This window comes from Mirounga leonina, unplaced genomic scaffold (assembly GCF_011800145.1).
Source record: "Mirounga leonina isolate KUSES-001 unplaced genomic scaffold, KU_Mleo_1.0 Mir_174, whole genome shotgun sequence".
NCBI lineage: Eukaryota > Metazoa > Chordata > Mammalia > Carnivora > Phocidae > Mirounga > Mirounga leonina.
In genome coordinates, this window is record NW_023270451.1 from 67,451,365 (window position 1) to 67,467,814 (window position 16,450).

At 41.8% G+C, this 16,450-nt stretch overlaps 1 protein-coding gene across 1 annotated transcript in view; it reads right to left on the reverse strand.

Moving 5' to 3' along the window:
* Positions 1–16,450, reverse strand: part of RBM28 (RNA binding motif protein 28) — a 30,522-nt gene that overhangs the window by 11,710 nt on the left and 2,362 nt on the right. The window contains exons 2-12 of the mRNA XM_035021054.1: positions 13,762–13,920; positions 13,365–13,459; positions 12,875–12,950; positions 12,110–12,202; positions 11,040–11,111; positions 9,972–10,152; positions 9,664–9,806; positions 8,019–8,091; positions 4,913–5,022; positions 2,041–2,114; positions 937–1,072 (exon numbers count right to left, since the gene is read on the reverse strand). Of these exons, the coding sequence (XP_034876945.1) occupies positions 937–1,072; positions 2,041–2,114; positions 4,913–5,022; positions 8,019–8,091; positions 9,664–9,806; positions 9,972–10,152; positions 11,040–11,111; positions 12,110–12,202; positions 12,875–12,950; positions 13,365–13,459; positions 13,762–13,920 (1,212 nt within the window). The remainder of the gene's footprint in view (positions 1–936; positions 1,073–2,040; positions 2,115–4,912; positions 5,023–8,018; positions 8,092–9,663; positions 9,807–9,971; positions 10,153–11,039; positions 11,112–12,109; positions 12,203–12,874; positions 12,951–13,364; positions 13,460–13,761; positions 13,921–16,450) is intronic.

The window sequence follows — 16,450 nt, forward strand, 5'->3', positions numbered from 1 at the left end:
TGTGATTTGAATGATGCAAGCTCTTTGTACAGGGCCCAGAGGACTATGCTGGCCAGGACATAGTGGCATTTGGGTGGGTCCAGAAATAGGCTACAGGGCTAAGTTCTCAGCTCTGTGCTGCTCTCAAGGACTAAAACTGAACATTTTGTGAATTTGTTCCTCTTCTCCTTCCCTCCCCTCAAAAAGCTTCATGTGCGTATGCCCAACATCAGATGGAAAGGCCTAGAAGAAGTTCTGAAAACAAGTACATTTTAGGTATTTGGGATACAAAAGTGCTCCACCTATACCCTGCCCTTGGAATTTTAGTGTTCCTCGAGTACTTGGGGTCAGTACTAGGCAGTGAGTTAAGCCAACCTGAAAACAGCCACCTGGCCAAACAGAGGCCTAGAACCAAAGGCTAAGGGCCTTACACCACCAGTCTGGGCTGTGCGGCTGTGCAGCAGGTAGGCTGACAAATACTGTATGACCTAGAGGAAGGGATTCTTCGGTTTGGTTTTGTTTTCTAATTGAAGCTAATTTCTGATTATCTTTCTGACATAAGGGAAAGGTACTGGGTGCACATTTTAAATCTATGAATAATTCAGAAGGGTAATTTTAGTCATAATTTTCAACTCCTTCAGAAAAACTATCAGAAATCATGACAAGAAGCAAAGGTAATTTGAACTTTTCCTCCCTCTTTGCCCTGCTAATCCTCTGACCTAAAGGTCTCAAGGCAAGCAGGCAGAAAGGAGAATGGGACTGGTTAACCGACAAACTGAGTGAAGGTTTCCTAACAGAAAGACCCATCTGCTCGAGTGGAATAATAATGTAACGCTGTTGAAGAGGACATGTGGGTTTTGAATGTGAAACATGCCCCCAGACATAACGTTGCTGGTCACTGTCATGGCACACGGCCCGCGGGTCAGAAGCCGGGCTCACCCCCCTTCCACTACTCACAGCCTTCTCGGGCCAGGTAGAGGCTCCGGGTCCCAGTAGGCTTCTTCACCTTCTTTGTCTGCAGCTTTGCAGCCTCATCACGGGTCACTGCCAAGTCGACCCTGAGCTGCCGGCCATCCAGTTTAAGCCCACCACCCTGTAACAGATTGCAACCCTCTCCCTTAAAATTCACAATGAGTAGAGACAAAGCCCCCAACAAGGAATGCCAAGGAAAGGGCAAACAGCAAATCCCAATTATGCTATGGAACCCAACCCACAGGATGTTTTAGCCCAGGTGGCTGCACGTGGACTACTGAGCCTAACATCTAGTATAGCTGTGCAAAAGACCATGTGTATACTGAGGGCAATTGGTAGCAATTTATTTTATGGGAATTGATTAGGCCCAAAGTAGGCCCAAATTGAGGAAAATTGATCTATATAGAGCCAATTTTATTAAATTCTAAAGAAAGCTAATGAAATGGTAGTCTAAACTCTACTTAAGAGAATTTAAGAGATAATGACAATACAGGATAACTTATCTCAAAACACTATACACTTGCTTATAGAAGACACAGAAAAATCCATCACCCATACATTTTTTCTCATTGACTCCACTTTACAGATGACCTTAATCCCTTCTTGTCCCAACCTTTCATGTCATCAGCCTATGACTGAGGCTGACATACAGACAGTGATTAATAAACATTAGATATATTATTATACCTGCTTCCTCACTTATAAAATAGGTATAATAATTGATCTTTTTTTTTTTAAGTACACTCCATGCCCAGTGTGGAGCCCAACATGGGGTTTGAACTCACAACCCTGGAGATTGAGACCTGAGCTGAAGTCAAGAGTCAGACCCTCAACCGACTAAGCTACCCAGGCACTCCAATAGGTATAATAATTGTAATTACCTTACATACCCCTGCAGAACTGACATAAGGATTAAATAAGGTAATACATGTAAAGCTGAGTGCCTAACACACACCAAGTGCTCAATAAGTGTTAGCTTTATTATTATTATATTATTGACAGTACTAAAAAGCCGGGCATAAACAGCAGATGCTGGTGTTCGGAGCCACTATGCCCTAAGTTAAGGGGTAAAAGAAATGTCCTCCTTACCTCAATCTCTGGAGAAGCAGCTTCAAGGCATTTCTGAGCTGCTTCTTGAGTCATGAACTGGGCAAATGCACAACCTGCACAGAGAAACAAAATTAAGTGAGATGCCCAACCCCTATGGCCCACCAGGATGCCAAAGATGACGCTACAAATGGCGGGCTGACACAGAGTGGAAGGGGGAGCAGCGTCCTTCTGTTAGGGGCTAGGAGACAGGCACTGCGCCAGGCACTGAAGGTTCAAAGATAGATGGGACATGTGCTTACAATGAAATTTTACTATTACTTCATCTTTTCCAATGCTTCTTAGAACTTTAGTCTCATCGTTGCTCTCCTTAGTAAGAAAAAGCCACAAGATATGGTAGAGAAATTCCACTTAAATCAGCATTATTTACTGGCTTGCCTTTTAGAGGACTAAAAAATGAGGCAGGAACCACCTAACCTGAAGTTAATTACAGATCTCACTGTCCTCAAAGGCACTTGGGAAACATCAGATATGGGCGGACTGGCCTCTTGCAGTCAAAGTCCCTGGCCTCTATCACACGAATACAGCAGTGAACCAGAAAGCCATCAGCTCAATTCTTGACTCAGACCCTCAAATTTGCACAGGCTCTCACCATCACTGGTTAGATGCAGAGCCAATCAATCCATCCTAATTTCTGCTATTGATAAAAAGCAGTTTTTATCAGCAAAGAAAAAAAGTTCACCTTACAGTAGACTCCAAAAAAGAAATACAAGTTTCATACTATTTTGTTAGTATTCCTTTATACAAATTTAAATATTCCCTCATGTATGAAAAAAATGTCGTATTTCCTAGAGCTACTGGGACATTGACTGATCTTTTGTCCTCTAAAAGAATGAATGGCAGCAGACTGAGACAACACACGTGGCAGGCCAACCCAAGAGTCACCATCTAGGTGAGGTCCTTCCTGCCTCCTCCAGGCAGGGCCAAATGCCCCACCCACCAAGCCTCCAATCACATCTCTCTTTTTACAGCTCTGGTCAGGTGGCATCTTCCCAAACAGAAGGAATGCCTCAGGAGTAAGGGCCATGTTTCTAGGCTGCTAGCACCTACCATAGTGCCTGGCATTAATAGATACTCAATAGGAAGAAACAAACAATACAGAAAGAAAGGGAGGAAGATGGGGGAAATATGTTCTAACTGACAGATTAGCTTATTCATCCAATATGAAGAAAAAAGGTACTTCTCTCTGAATGGGTAAGAATTTTAACACTGGAAATGCCTAGGTCAGTATTGGGTTTAGTCTTAACACTTCCCTAAAAGTCTACAGATAACTTTTAGCTCTGCTAGACAGCGAAATAGCATGCTGACAGGGATAAATGCTAGGAGGCAGCCAAGGCTGTGTGAGTACACAAAAAAATTTAATAAGAGCTAGAAAAAGACAACGTATTTGGGACACCTGGGTGGCTCAGTCCGTTGAGCATCTGCCTTCAGCTCAGGTCATGATCCCAGGGTCCTGGGACGGAGTCCCGCATTGGGCTCCTTGCTCGGCAGGGAGCCTGCCTCTCCCTCTGCCTGCAGCTCACTTTCTCTCTCTTCTTCTCTCTCTGACAAATAAATAAATAAAATCTTGTGCTCACTCTCTCTCTCTTCCTCTCTCTCTGACAAATAAATAAATAAAATCTTTAAAAAATAATAAAACTATGCTTATTAAAATCATTAACTCTAAGCTAATATTAATAGATCAAGAAAGAGACTGAGCAAGTCAACTATTGACTACATTCTGAAAATACCAACCCAACAGACTACTACACTCAAAAAGAAACAAAAGATATCAAAGTAATGCAATATCCTATAGTACTAGGAACATTCTATGTAATTCTAGTTGCCCATTTTTAGAAAAACATACTGGAAATGCAGAAGGTCCAAGAAGTATAGTTGAGTATTAGAGTTGAAGACACATTAAGTGATTACTCCAGTTGAACCTACTCATTTTACAGATAAGAAACTGAAGCCTGAAGTGGTTAAACAATTTGCCAAAATCACCCAGCTGGTCTATGGCTCAGCTACAATTAGATCCCTAATATCCAGGAAGCAGTTCAGCTTTCTTTCCATCATACTGACCTACTTATATCTTTTTGGCTAAGGAAAAACCAAAAATGATCAGGTCTCATCAATTTGGAAAGTATGGTTTAGAACAGAGGTTCTTAACCCTTGAATAGATTCCAGAAAGCCCACAAACCCTCAGAAGTGGCATTTTTCTGGAGAGAGGGTTCATAGCTTTTGCTAGATCTCAAAGGAAGCAAGAACCAGAATGAATTAAGAATTCACTGCTTTAGGAGAATGACTGCAGTTGATGAAATCAAAGATTATGAATAGACTGAAAAGATGCTGCTCCCCTAAACAACAATACACTAGAATGAACTGGGGCCAATCCTTAAAAGTTCAAAAGAAATAGCTTTAGGGAAAAAAATCTAAGGCAGCAGTCCTGCTATATACAGCTTTCCTTCTGACTGTTGCCACTGCAACAAAATTTCTGTTAGCTTCCATCTCTAACAAAAGCAACCGAAAAAGATCCCAGTAATTTCAAGCAATGTGGAATGATTAATACCCATGAGATGCTATCACATTTGAAATTCAAAGGAGAACAACAAATGGAATTCATTACCCTAAAGTAAATAAGCAAGGGCTTAAAAAGCTTAGACAAAACTGTGGCTGGCAGCACCATGAAAGATGCTGAGTTTGATATCTTGGAAGACAACCTCAGAATGTCCTTGGTGCTTCTATGGACCACAGAAACCTGGGCTGGATGGACTGTAGACCCCTCAGAATGACACATGTTATGCTCTCAAGTAACCTAGTCAGTGTCCATGGCAGCAGTCTCCACCTTTTTAGGGCCTAACAAGCTGACAAGTACCTTTAGAATGCTCTGTGTCTGGATGCAAGACAATACGGACATATTTAAGATCTCCAAATTGCTGGAGGAGCTCCCCGAGTTCTTCTTCCTCAGAGTCAAAAGACAGGTTTCTACGGAAGATAGTCAAGTCACAAGAAAAGTCAATTACTAAAGTGAGATCCTGTGTTCTAGTACAAGGTGAGTAAGACACCAAGTGGAGTGGTACTCTCGCTCATGACCACCCTCTGGGGTTCAGATATAGTACCAATACATAGGGGAGGCCCCCAGTGGCCCAGCCTCTGACGTGTGACTCTGCCCCTCATCCATAACTGACTAGCCTTTCTATGTCAATCAGATTCTCTCCCCCAGGAATTTAAAACTTGAACAGACATACACAAAGGCCAGAAGCTGTTGATGCAGATTCATTTCAAAATAGCAATACCCCACCCAAAGGAAACTTCTGGGAAGCAGAAATCTGAAAATGTCCTATATCTTGATCTGGGTGGTGGTTACATGGGTATATATGCACAAAAAATTTCACTGAGCTGTACATTTAGATTAATGCACTTTACAGAATATATGTTATGTCTTGAGAAGGAAAAAAAAAAAGGCAGTAAGTGTTCCCAGAGAAAAGACCCACAGCCTCCTACAGCTGGGGCCCAAAACATCCCAGATTTTCATCTCCTTCTTAAGGTTTACTCTTCGACAGCTTTGATCCTGTGAACCACCCAATGTTCATCCAACAAACCCGCTTTTTCATTTACATTGGCCAAAATTAGTTTCTCTTATTACAAACAGAAGATTCACAGCAAGCTGATGAGAAAAGTCAAGTGTGTACGTGTGTCTGTCTGTCTCTCTTGATTACCCATTTTCCTTTCTGTGTTGCTGTGAAATCCAGGTTTCAGTTAAAACTTTACAAAAGCCAGAAAATACTTCAAAATAATAACTCAAAAGCAAACACAGTAAAGTTTACTAGCTAAGTACAAAACAAGAAAAGCACTTATTTCTCTTGATGGGATTAAAAGATGTTAGAAGATTTTGTTCTAACAAATTTCAATACATTATAAAGATCTTTCATTTCCCCAGCTATGCACATCCTTCCAGGGTAAAAACAAGAAACAAAAAAACGGTCCCCAATAAATATTTATAATTTTTCTTCTCTATACTCAGTTAACAACCCCATAAACAATTCCATCTTATGAAGTAACCGAAACAAAAAAATGTTCTGCAATAAGACATATCCTAGCCATGTCACTTCTTCTAATTTGTCTCATTGTGTATAGTTTTCTCTCTCCCATCCTTTATTTTCCTAAGTTTCATTAAAAGATGTAGAAATAGTAAGGAATGGTGACATTTCCTCCTTCCTATTAAACAGCATCCTCTACAAATACAGAATTATTTATATGGCCATTCCAAACAACACAATAAGAACAATTATGAAGAGGGCGCCTGGGTGGCTCAGTTGGTTAAGTGACTGCCTTCGGCTCAGGTCATGATCCTGGAGTCCCTGGATCGAGTCCTGCATCGGGCTCCCTGCTCGGCAGGGAGCCTGCTTCTGCCTCTGACCCTCCCCCCTCTCATGTGCTCTCTCTCTCTCATTCTCTCTGTCTCAAATAAATAAATAAAATCTTTAAAAAAAAAAAAAAAAAGAACAATTATGAAGAGACAAGCCATGAAGGAAGAAAATGGGCTACAGCGCAGCTTATGAAGGCTAAACTCATCTTTGTAAACAGCTATGATATGGGCATGTGTGCGGGTGTTCTCTGAGCAATCATTAAGGTTAATATTTTGTGTCTTTTTGCTCATTTATTTCCTAAATTACCTACAATAAGCATAAGTTACTCGTATAATAAAAACAATCTTAAAAGACTATAGAGGAAGATAAAATACACATCTTTAAAATAAGACCCAAATAGCCCTAGCACACTGGCACTTAAGAAAGGACAAGAAAGGGGGTGCCTGAGTGGCTCAGTCGGTTAAGGATCTGCCTTCGGCTCAGGTCATGATCCCAGGGTCCTGGGATCGAGCCCCACATTGGGCTTCTTGCTCAGCAGGGAGCCTGCTTCTACCTCTCCGTCTGCCCCTCCCCCTGCTTGTGCGCGCTCTCTCTCTCTCTCTCTATCTCTCTCCCTCACTCTCTCTCAGATAAATAAATAAAATCTTTTAAAAAAAAGAAAGAAAGAAAGGACAAGAAGGCATGCCTGAGGTATCCTAAAGATATCCTGGCTCTATGAAATGGCCAGTGTACCACAGTCAGTAGGACTAAAACGGCAATGGCAACATGGAATAAAACCCATCTCCACCTGACTCCCTCCTTAAGATTTCCTGGAAACAAATGGGATGCCTTATTTTATTCTGGACACTACTTTAAAAGGTAAGTTAGGCATAGAGAAAAATTATCTGGGACAAGTGGTATCACCCCTCTCCAGCACTTCCCCTAAAACAAAAGCCAGAAGCAAGATGTTTCTAATAGCTGAAGAACTGATTTATTCCAAATGATGCTACTCCGATTACAAAGAAGGAAATGTAAATGAGGACAAAATCTGGAGACCCCTGCTCTTTATCTTCTGTGTGCAGTTCTGATTCTCCTATATTCTCACTGTTTGCTATGTTCCTAGGGCCAGATGTATTCATGGTCTTAAAGGCATCTAATTTTCTGGCCTACCTAACAGAATTAGTACCGGGGGGCCAAAAAAAAAGAGTGGGGCGACTGGCCGGCTCAGTCAGTGGAGCATGAGACTCTTGATCTCGGGGTTGTGAGTTTGAGCCCCACACTGGGTATAGGGCTTACTTAAAAATAAAATCTTTACAAAAATAAAGAAAGAGAGAAAGAAGAAAGGAAAAAAGGAGAAAAGAAAAACCTGTGAGGGCAACATAAACAGATCTTAAGGTACCAAAGGCATACCTGATAGGGGCACCTGAGTGGCTCAGGTGGTTGAGCGACTGCCTTCGGCTCAGGTCATGATCCTGGAGTCCCGGGATCGAGTCCCGCATCGGGCTCCCTCCTTGGCGGGGAGTCTGCTTCTCCCTCTGACCCTCCCCCCTCTCATGCTCTCTGTCTCTCATTCTCTCTGTCTCAAATAAATAAATAAAATCTTAAAAAAAAACCAAAAAAACAAAGGTATACCTGATAAAAACAGTCTTCCCTTCGTTCACGTCAGAGGGTAATTTCCTCTTCTTTTTCTTTGAGACTTGCACATCTAAAGTAAAAAGAGAAAACAACAAACTGAAAAAGACTTAGTGCAACCCATATGACAAGGGGCTAACTTCTTAGATATGTAAAAACCTTGCATAAGTGAATAAGAAAAAACAAAATTAAAAGTGAACAAAGGATATACAACTAAATACATGAAAAGATGCCCAAATTTACTCAAGAAAAACATAGCACCAGGAATAAGATACTATTTTTTATTCCAACAGATTGGCAACAACCAAAAAAAAGGATGAAATGTGATGTGGTAAGGGTGTGGGACAAAAGACATTCATATATACTGTTGTGACAGTCTAAACATTAAGAACATTTGAGGAGAAAAAAATACACATTCACACACACAAACATACACTATATTTGACGTGTGTGTGCATACACGTGTTTTTGCTTATAAAAGTATTAAGATATGGGGCGCCTGGGTGGCTCAGTCATTAAGCGTCTGCCTTCGGCTCAGGTCATGATCCCAGGGTCCTGGGATCGAGCCCCGCATCGGGCTCCCTGCTCAGTGGGGAGCCTGCTTCTCCCTCTCCCACTCCCCCTGCTTGTGTTCCCTCTCTTGCTGTGTCTCTCTCTGTCAAATAAATTTTTATTTATTTAAAAAAATAATAATAAAAGTATTAAGATAGATACACAAGAAACTTTTAACATTGGTTGTCTCTGGGGAAGGGTCCTAAGTGGCTGAAGACCTGGGTACAAGGAAGACTCACTGTTTTTAAAAACAGACATATATGCTTACATATACATAAAAAATTTCTGAAAGAATATGAAAGAAACTGCAGTGGTTACTTTGAGGGACTCTTGGGGGGAGTGGTGAGGAACTTTTCTTTCTATATTACTCTCCTGCACTATCCTTTTTAATTTTCTGCCATTATTATGTATTGAATCAATAATTTTTTCAAGGTAAAGAAATGGTAAGAGACAGATGAAGCTGGTTATTAAATGCAAGGTCTCATAGTCCCATCAGTATAGAAGCTTCTTTGATTCTAAGGTGTCTACCATTCTCTCCTCATGGAAAAAGCTTATTTCCTCAGATTTTTTATATGGCCAAACCAACATGCCAGACTTAAACTAAAGAACCAGTTACTGACCATTCCTCATTCTGTAATGACCAGCCTCCCTCAATAAATGAGTTGAATTTATGCCCAACAATCTTTATAAAGGGAGCAACAGGGTTTGATTACAGTTTTCCAAAATGCCCCAAGGGGTCCTTTATCCCCACCTCAACTCATAAGAGTTGTTTAAAATCCACTTGGTGTTAGGATACAATATCCTGCTTATCCAGTTACTCATTCATCTTGGATAAGCAAGAGAAGTAGTGCCTCAGCATTAAGCCAGGTTTTAAATTCCCTGAGAATCTTAACCCTCAAATACTATTCCAAACGTATTTAAAAGACAAAACAAAAATCTTGAGAAGGAATATAAAGATATCCTTTCCAGCACTGAAACATAAATCTGACAGAACACCTTAGGGCCCTATTTAAAAAGAGTTGTGCACTGAACTGATGCACATTTGTCAGTAACTGGTTTTAAACATAAAGGTCCACAAAGATCCCAGGCAAACCTTCGTCGTCTTGCTCTTCACTGTTGGTATCACTCTGAGCCAGTTCCTCCCCGCCATCAATACTCTCTTTTTCCTCTAGGTCGCTGTCGTCGTCAGAATGCTCCTCCTCACTGCTCTCCGCAGGTGCGACCTTCCGGACTGCTCTGCAATGGCAGTCAGAACTAAGGATCTGGGCTGTCAGAGGGGTCTGTCCACGGTCATTACACATGTCGCCTCTGCCGTGATGGGGGCAGGGAAGACATCACTGTTCCTCCCAGAGACAAGCCTAGCTCTGCGTCTGTTGTCTCGGAACAAAATGAGCTGCTTACCTCTTTTGAATCTGTGCAGGCTTGGTCACCCTTGATTTTTTATTCTCTTCCCCCTCCTCCTCTTCCTCTTCTTCCTCTTCTGTGTCATCCTTTTCTTCCTCTTCCTCTTCTGTATCCTCTTCTTCCCTGCCATTCTCTTCATCTAATTCCTGATGTTTAGGTTCAGGCCTCTTCTCCTCACCTATACATTTAGGTAAAGAAAGTTAGGAATTCATTTAGAATCCAAGATTAACTTGGACAAACTTAACTTAATACCCCAAGTTCCTAGTTCATTGGGACTAGGACTAGGACTTTAACTATTTTTCTCAGTATTTTTCTTACTGCATGTAAGAGAAAGTATGAGGGGAAAAAAGCAAAAACAACAAAAAGCCCTCATCACTGAGATTCCCTGGAAGCCCGTCCCATTCGTCGGAATGAGAGAGGTAGCAACTGAGCCTCTGCAAACAGCCTGCCGCTGTACACCCCGCTGTACGCCACACTGTACGCCCCACTCTACGCCCCGCTCTATGCCCCGCTGTACACCATATTGTACGCCCCGCGGGACGCCCCGCGGTACGCCACAGCCAGCACCGTGTTCACTCTGGGGCCCGGCCATGAACTTTCATCCCGGTGAGTTCTGTTCTCGGAGCTCCTGGTGGCTTAAAAGCCACCTGCTTTCTAAAAAAACCCTCAAGTTTTAAGTTTCCCTATTCTGAACATTCCATCATTTTATGAGAAGTGGGAAAGGACAGGCAGCAGAGGGGACAATGAACTCAGGTCTCACTCCTCATTCACATTCACACCCAGGAGTGGTCTTAGACTCAAAAGACCCTATGTTTTGAGACCAGATCACCAGATGGTACAACATGAATCGACAAACAGCTCTGGGCTCACTTCTGAGCCCACAGGAACTCAGAGTTTCTCTTAATCCCTAGTCTTATTCTTTCCGTTAATCTTGTGCTTTTGGTATCTTTAACCCAGTATTCTTACTGAGAAGCAAGTTCCCTTATAATTTTACCCTAGGTAGAGCTGTTTCCACACCCACCCCAGGACATACAACCCCTCCTACCCAATATCACCACATCTTACCTGGGGCAGAGGCAGACTGTGTATTTTTATATTTATCCTTTGCCACGGCCCAATCCACAGCTACTGTCCGCCCTGTCAGATAGAAAAGTAGCATCAGAAAGGTCTTCCTCTTTTTAAAGTCTCTTGTAAATGACTTCCTATTCATCCAAGACAGTGATAGAACCAAAACAGACAAAAGAAACTGCTAATTCAGAGAATGTTGGTCCTGAAATAAAGCTCAGAGTAGCCTACCGTTTTTGTTGTTGTTGTTTTTTTTTTTTAAGATTTTATTTATTTGACAGAGAGAGACACAGCGAGAAAGGGAACACAAGCAGGGGGAGTGGGAGAGGGAGAAGCAGGCTTCCCGCTGAGCAGGGAGCCAGACGCGGGGCTTGATCCCAGGACCCTGGGATCATGACCTGAGCCAAAGGCAGACACTTAATGACTGAGCCACCCAGGTGCCCCTAGCCTACCGTTTTTAACCCTTAAACTTTTTAATCAATGTAAACAGTTATTTTGCCTTTCTACAACAGCCCCCACACCTGGGGTAAGAGAGAGTAAAAAGGTAAAGAAAGAAAGAATGGGAACAGTGTTTCCAGTTAGACAAGTCTCTAGTTAGACTAAGCAAGAGGCAAAACAAGTGCTCTGGAATAATCTGCACTCTGCACAGAAATTACAAAGTCTCCAAACCAAGCCCTTCTTTAGTATCTAATAAATGAACACAGCCAGTTTAACAGCCCACGGGAGCTGAAGGGTGCTGAAGAGTGACCACAACCAAGACAGAGAAACCTGCAAAACCCACAGCCCCCGGACAGAACCTGCATCTATCAGTGATTATTTTAGGGACATTTTTTCATTAAGGATTTAAATGCATACTCATCTCCCAAATAAAGTAAAGCGAATAATGGCATGTGTTCTTTCAAGTTTAACCCTAAGATCAAGCACTAGGAATATTTCACCAAACAGCTTCTATATTATCAGTAAGACTCAACAATTCAAACACCTTTTGAAAATGTAGAAAGTGGGTTACTGTGCTAATTCACCAAACACCAGAAATATCTGGGTGAACGGTAGGGGTACAGAAAACTCACCTTTTATCTCTTTCATGTTCATGCTTTTGAGAGCTTTCCCTGCTTCTAGAAGGTTTTTGAACTGGACAAAAGCAAAACCACGCATCTTTCCATCTGTGTGCAAATGTACAAAGAAGTTAGAGGCAGCAGGTGGGGAGCCAACGAACACCAAGAAGGACATTACAGCAACCTGGGCTGGCAGGATGACCCAAGCCCTGCCAACCAGTCAGCCCCTTGCCCAAAGCAATAGCTTTTGTCCTCCTGCTGAGGATACCCTGAGTCAAGCTGGCGGAGAGCAAATGCATTTTCTCAAACTATAACTTGTCTTCTAAAACTAGTTCTGAGATCTAACTAAAAATGCCATTGGGGGAATAAGTACTATTTCTGAGTTTTTGTTATGTGTCAAGCACTGTGCCTGATACTTTATATACATCATATCATCTGGGGCTCACAAAGAGTATGACATGAACCTTGTATTTCTATTTTGTTTAAAAGATTTTATTTATTTGAGAGAGAGAGAGCGCGCATGCACAGTGGGGGGAAGGGACAGAGGGAGAGGGACAAGCAGACTCTGTGCTGAATGTGAGCCCCACGGGGGGCTGGATCCCACAACCTTAAGACCGTGACCTGAGCTGAAATCAAGAGTTGGACGTTCAACCAACTGATCCACCCAGGTGCCCCTGTATTTTTATTTCAAATATCGGTTAGTTCAAGGATGAAATGGAAAAACACCATTATGTTAAGTAATCTTAATCTAACCCACAACAAACAAGGGTTTGCTAGTACCTGGCTTCCGGGGGATGTTTACTTCCAGGACAGCTCCATATTGAGCAAATATTGTCTTCAAGTCATCTTCTGAACACTGATGCCAAACGTGAAAGGATATTATCACAGAAAATAAACATGAAACATCAACCATTAACTTAGTTCATTACAAAGAACTTGAATACTTTCACTCCTTTTTTACTTTTGACCCTAGGACATCAAGCATTTCTAAACAGAAGACATATTGCTTTGGATCTAACAGACAAAGAAGACAGATATCAAAGAGCTCTTCCTCCCCTCCCTATCTCAGCTGTAGTGTCCCAAAAGGAAGGCATCTTCACACTTACTATCCTTAATTAATTGTTTATACAGGCCCATTTTCTGTATTCAACAAGGCTAAGATTCATGCCTGGAAGGAATTATGTCCAATTATACCATCCTGGTGAGGAGCTCCACCAGTGAGCACCAACAGCCTTCAGAACAGGTCGCGTTAGTGTTCTCTGTCACTCACCTTAAAGCTCAGGTTCCGAATAATTAATCTGGCTTTCTTATCTGCCACTTTGGGTTTTTTAGGCTTCAGTTCCTTCTTTGGGGGTTCTGAATTTTCTAAAAAATAAGAGGCAACAAAATAAGTCTGTGATCCAGCCTCTAGGCCCAGAACATCACAGGAAAGAAGCTACTAGCAAAAAAAAAGGCATTTCTCACAGGGTTAAGTATGACAACACCCAGAACCACCAGATTTCCAAAGTTAGAATTAAACAAAAGACAAAAATGAGTAATAAAATACATGATGATTTTGGACATCAAAAGGAAATTTAAGGAAGTTTTAAATTTAGAAGCTTTCCCTATCCTCCCTCCCCCTCCTCCCCTTCCTCACCCTGAGGGAAAATTCCCTACTAGAAACTCACCATTTTCCACCTTTTCCTTGGACTTGTTCCTCTGTTTTTTCTTGGCAATAGTCACGTTGATCTTACAGCCTTCAAAGGTGGTAATCTCCTTGAGGGCCCTCTGAACATCTTCCAGCATAGAAAAAGTGACATAGCCAAAGCCTCGACATGCCTTACTCCCTGAACAGTGAAGGATGAGGGGGAGAACTGTAAGCCAAGAGCCCTAAAACAGTAAACTCTCTCTTTAAAAAAAAAAAAAAAAAAAAAGTAAATTCTCAAAGTCCTAACTAGCAGATATACTGCCAGACCATCCTATTATCAGTTTGCCAAAATTCTCAGGAGGGATACAAACAAAGTTGGCATCAGTGGCCCCTTCCCCACTTTGCTCAGAAATTGTTAGGCTTCCTCTTCTAATTTGGTGTCTTCACTGTTAGCTCTTCTTCCTCCTTTCCTGATAATCTTGAGAATATGGAGGACCCATGATACCCATTATATCCCCAAAGAAGAATTCAACATCAAATAGAATGGAACATCACCAGAGAAGGTGGGAAAGGTAAGTATGGTAGCTTTGAAAACTGCAATGCAATAATGCAGCAGATCAGAAATGAATGCCTGAGGTCCTGACAAAAGAACCTCAATAAACAATAAACATTGCTTCGGGAGCCTGCAGATACTATTACCATTATTACCAAACCTTAGCAATCAATATCAAACTTAACCTTTACAAAGCTGTAAATCTCTTACTCACTTTCATCTTCAGAACACACTAAGGTAGGTAAAGTGAATATTATCATCCTTTCTTTCCAAATGAATAATTTGAGACGGAGGAAAGTAAGTGAACTGGTTAATGCACCAGGGTGTTTGTAGCTGAATTAATTCCTCATTACTAGTCCCATGTTCTTTCCATGGGACTCCACCAATATAAAGGCCACAGAGAAGAATATTAGGACCAAGCAGATGAATGGTTGCAAATAAAAACTATAACTCACCTTTGCCCTTTTTGGTATGCTTTTTTTGATTTAACATTTTTGTGTAGTAAAATGTTTAAGTCGTTTACTGCATCAAAAAGGAAAAGACCAGGTAGTCTGCCTACTACCCAAAGAAGAAACACAGCTCACATGCTCCACTTCTTTTTCAACTACCCTCGAATCTACTTCAGGGTACAAGCCCTCAAACACATGACGCTGATCCACATAAATGGTTAAAGCTGATACGTTGCACTATGAAGGCATACTGTGATCTGGAGATCAAGGTTTTTCTCTTGGGACTTCTCACAAAAGCCTGCCCACTCACTGTCAGAAATCAGAACAAGAGGGTGCCTGGGTGGCTCAGATGGTTGGGTGTCTGCCTTTGGCTCAGGTCGTGATCCCAGGGTCCTGGGATCGAGTCCTGCATCGGGCTCTCTGCTCAGCGGGGAGCCTGCCTCTCTCTCTCTCTCTGTCTCTTATGAATAAATAAATAAAATCTTTAAAAAAAAAAAAAAGAAATCAGAACAAGAAAAGTCAGGGCCCTTCCTGATCAGTACAACCAAAAACAAAGCAGTTGAAACGTGAAGAGGGGTGGGGGAGGCCCTGGGTGGCTCAGTGGGTTAAGCATCTGCCTTCGGCTCAGGTCATGATCCCAGGGTCCTGGGATGGAGCCCCACATCAGGCTCCCTGCTCCGCGGGAAGCCTGCTTCTCCCTCTTCCACTCCCCCTGCTTGTGTTCCCTCTCTCACTGTGTCTCTCTCTGTCAAATAAATAAATAAAATCTTTAAAAAAAAAAAAAAAAGAAAGAAAGAAAGAAACGTGAAGGGGTTCAGCACCAAAATAAAAGCATGTACTCACAACAAATGCCATTCACTGTTTGTCTGCATAAAGCACTCTCATTTTACTTGAATCCTCACAACAGCCTGTGAAATTGTTCCCATCTTCAAGAGGTTAAGTCACCACTACTAAGACCTCATCCCACCTCCCCTCCCTCCTTCCCATCCCCGTAAGTGCAACACTCTTTCCAACACATCCTGACTATCTGAAAAGAAAAGTATATAGTCTTTCAAAAAGGGAATAGAGTTGTTTTTGTTTTGGGGGTTTTGGGGGGGGGGTTTTGTTTGTTTTTTTTATTTAGACCACATACATAGGATACAAGGTAAGATTACACCTCAGCTATATTCTGAGGACCCAAAAGAGAATTCCCATTCAATGCCTGTTCTTCCCTGGAACAGAAGCATCAAGCACTGGACAGTAGTGTTTCTCAAAGTGTTTTGACAACCCACAGTAATGAATGTAACTTATAGTAGAACCCAATACACATATATATTCTTTATATAAAACCAAAGGGATGCCTGGCTGGCTCAGTCAGTACAGCATGCGATTTTGATCTTAGGGTTATAAGTTTGAGCCCCACATTGGGTGTACAGATTATTTAGAAATAAAATCTTTACGGATGCCTGGGGGGCTCAGGAGTTATGCATCTGCCTTCAGCTCAGGTCATGATCCCAGGGATCAGTCCCGCATCAGGCTCCTTGCTCTGCAGGGAACCTGCTTCTCCCTCTGCCTGCCGCTCTCCCCTGCTCATGCTCTCTCTCTCTCTCTCTCTCTGACAAATAAATAAAATCTTTAAAAAATTTTAAACAAATAAAAATAAAATAAAATATTTTAAAATTATGAATATTAATCCTTTACCACATATACATATACTTTCTATTTAAAAAATTCTTGTCATGACCCAC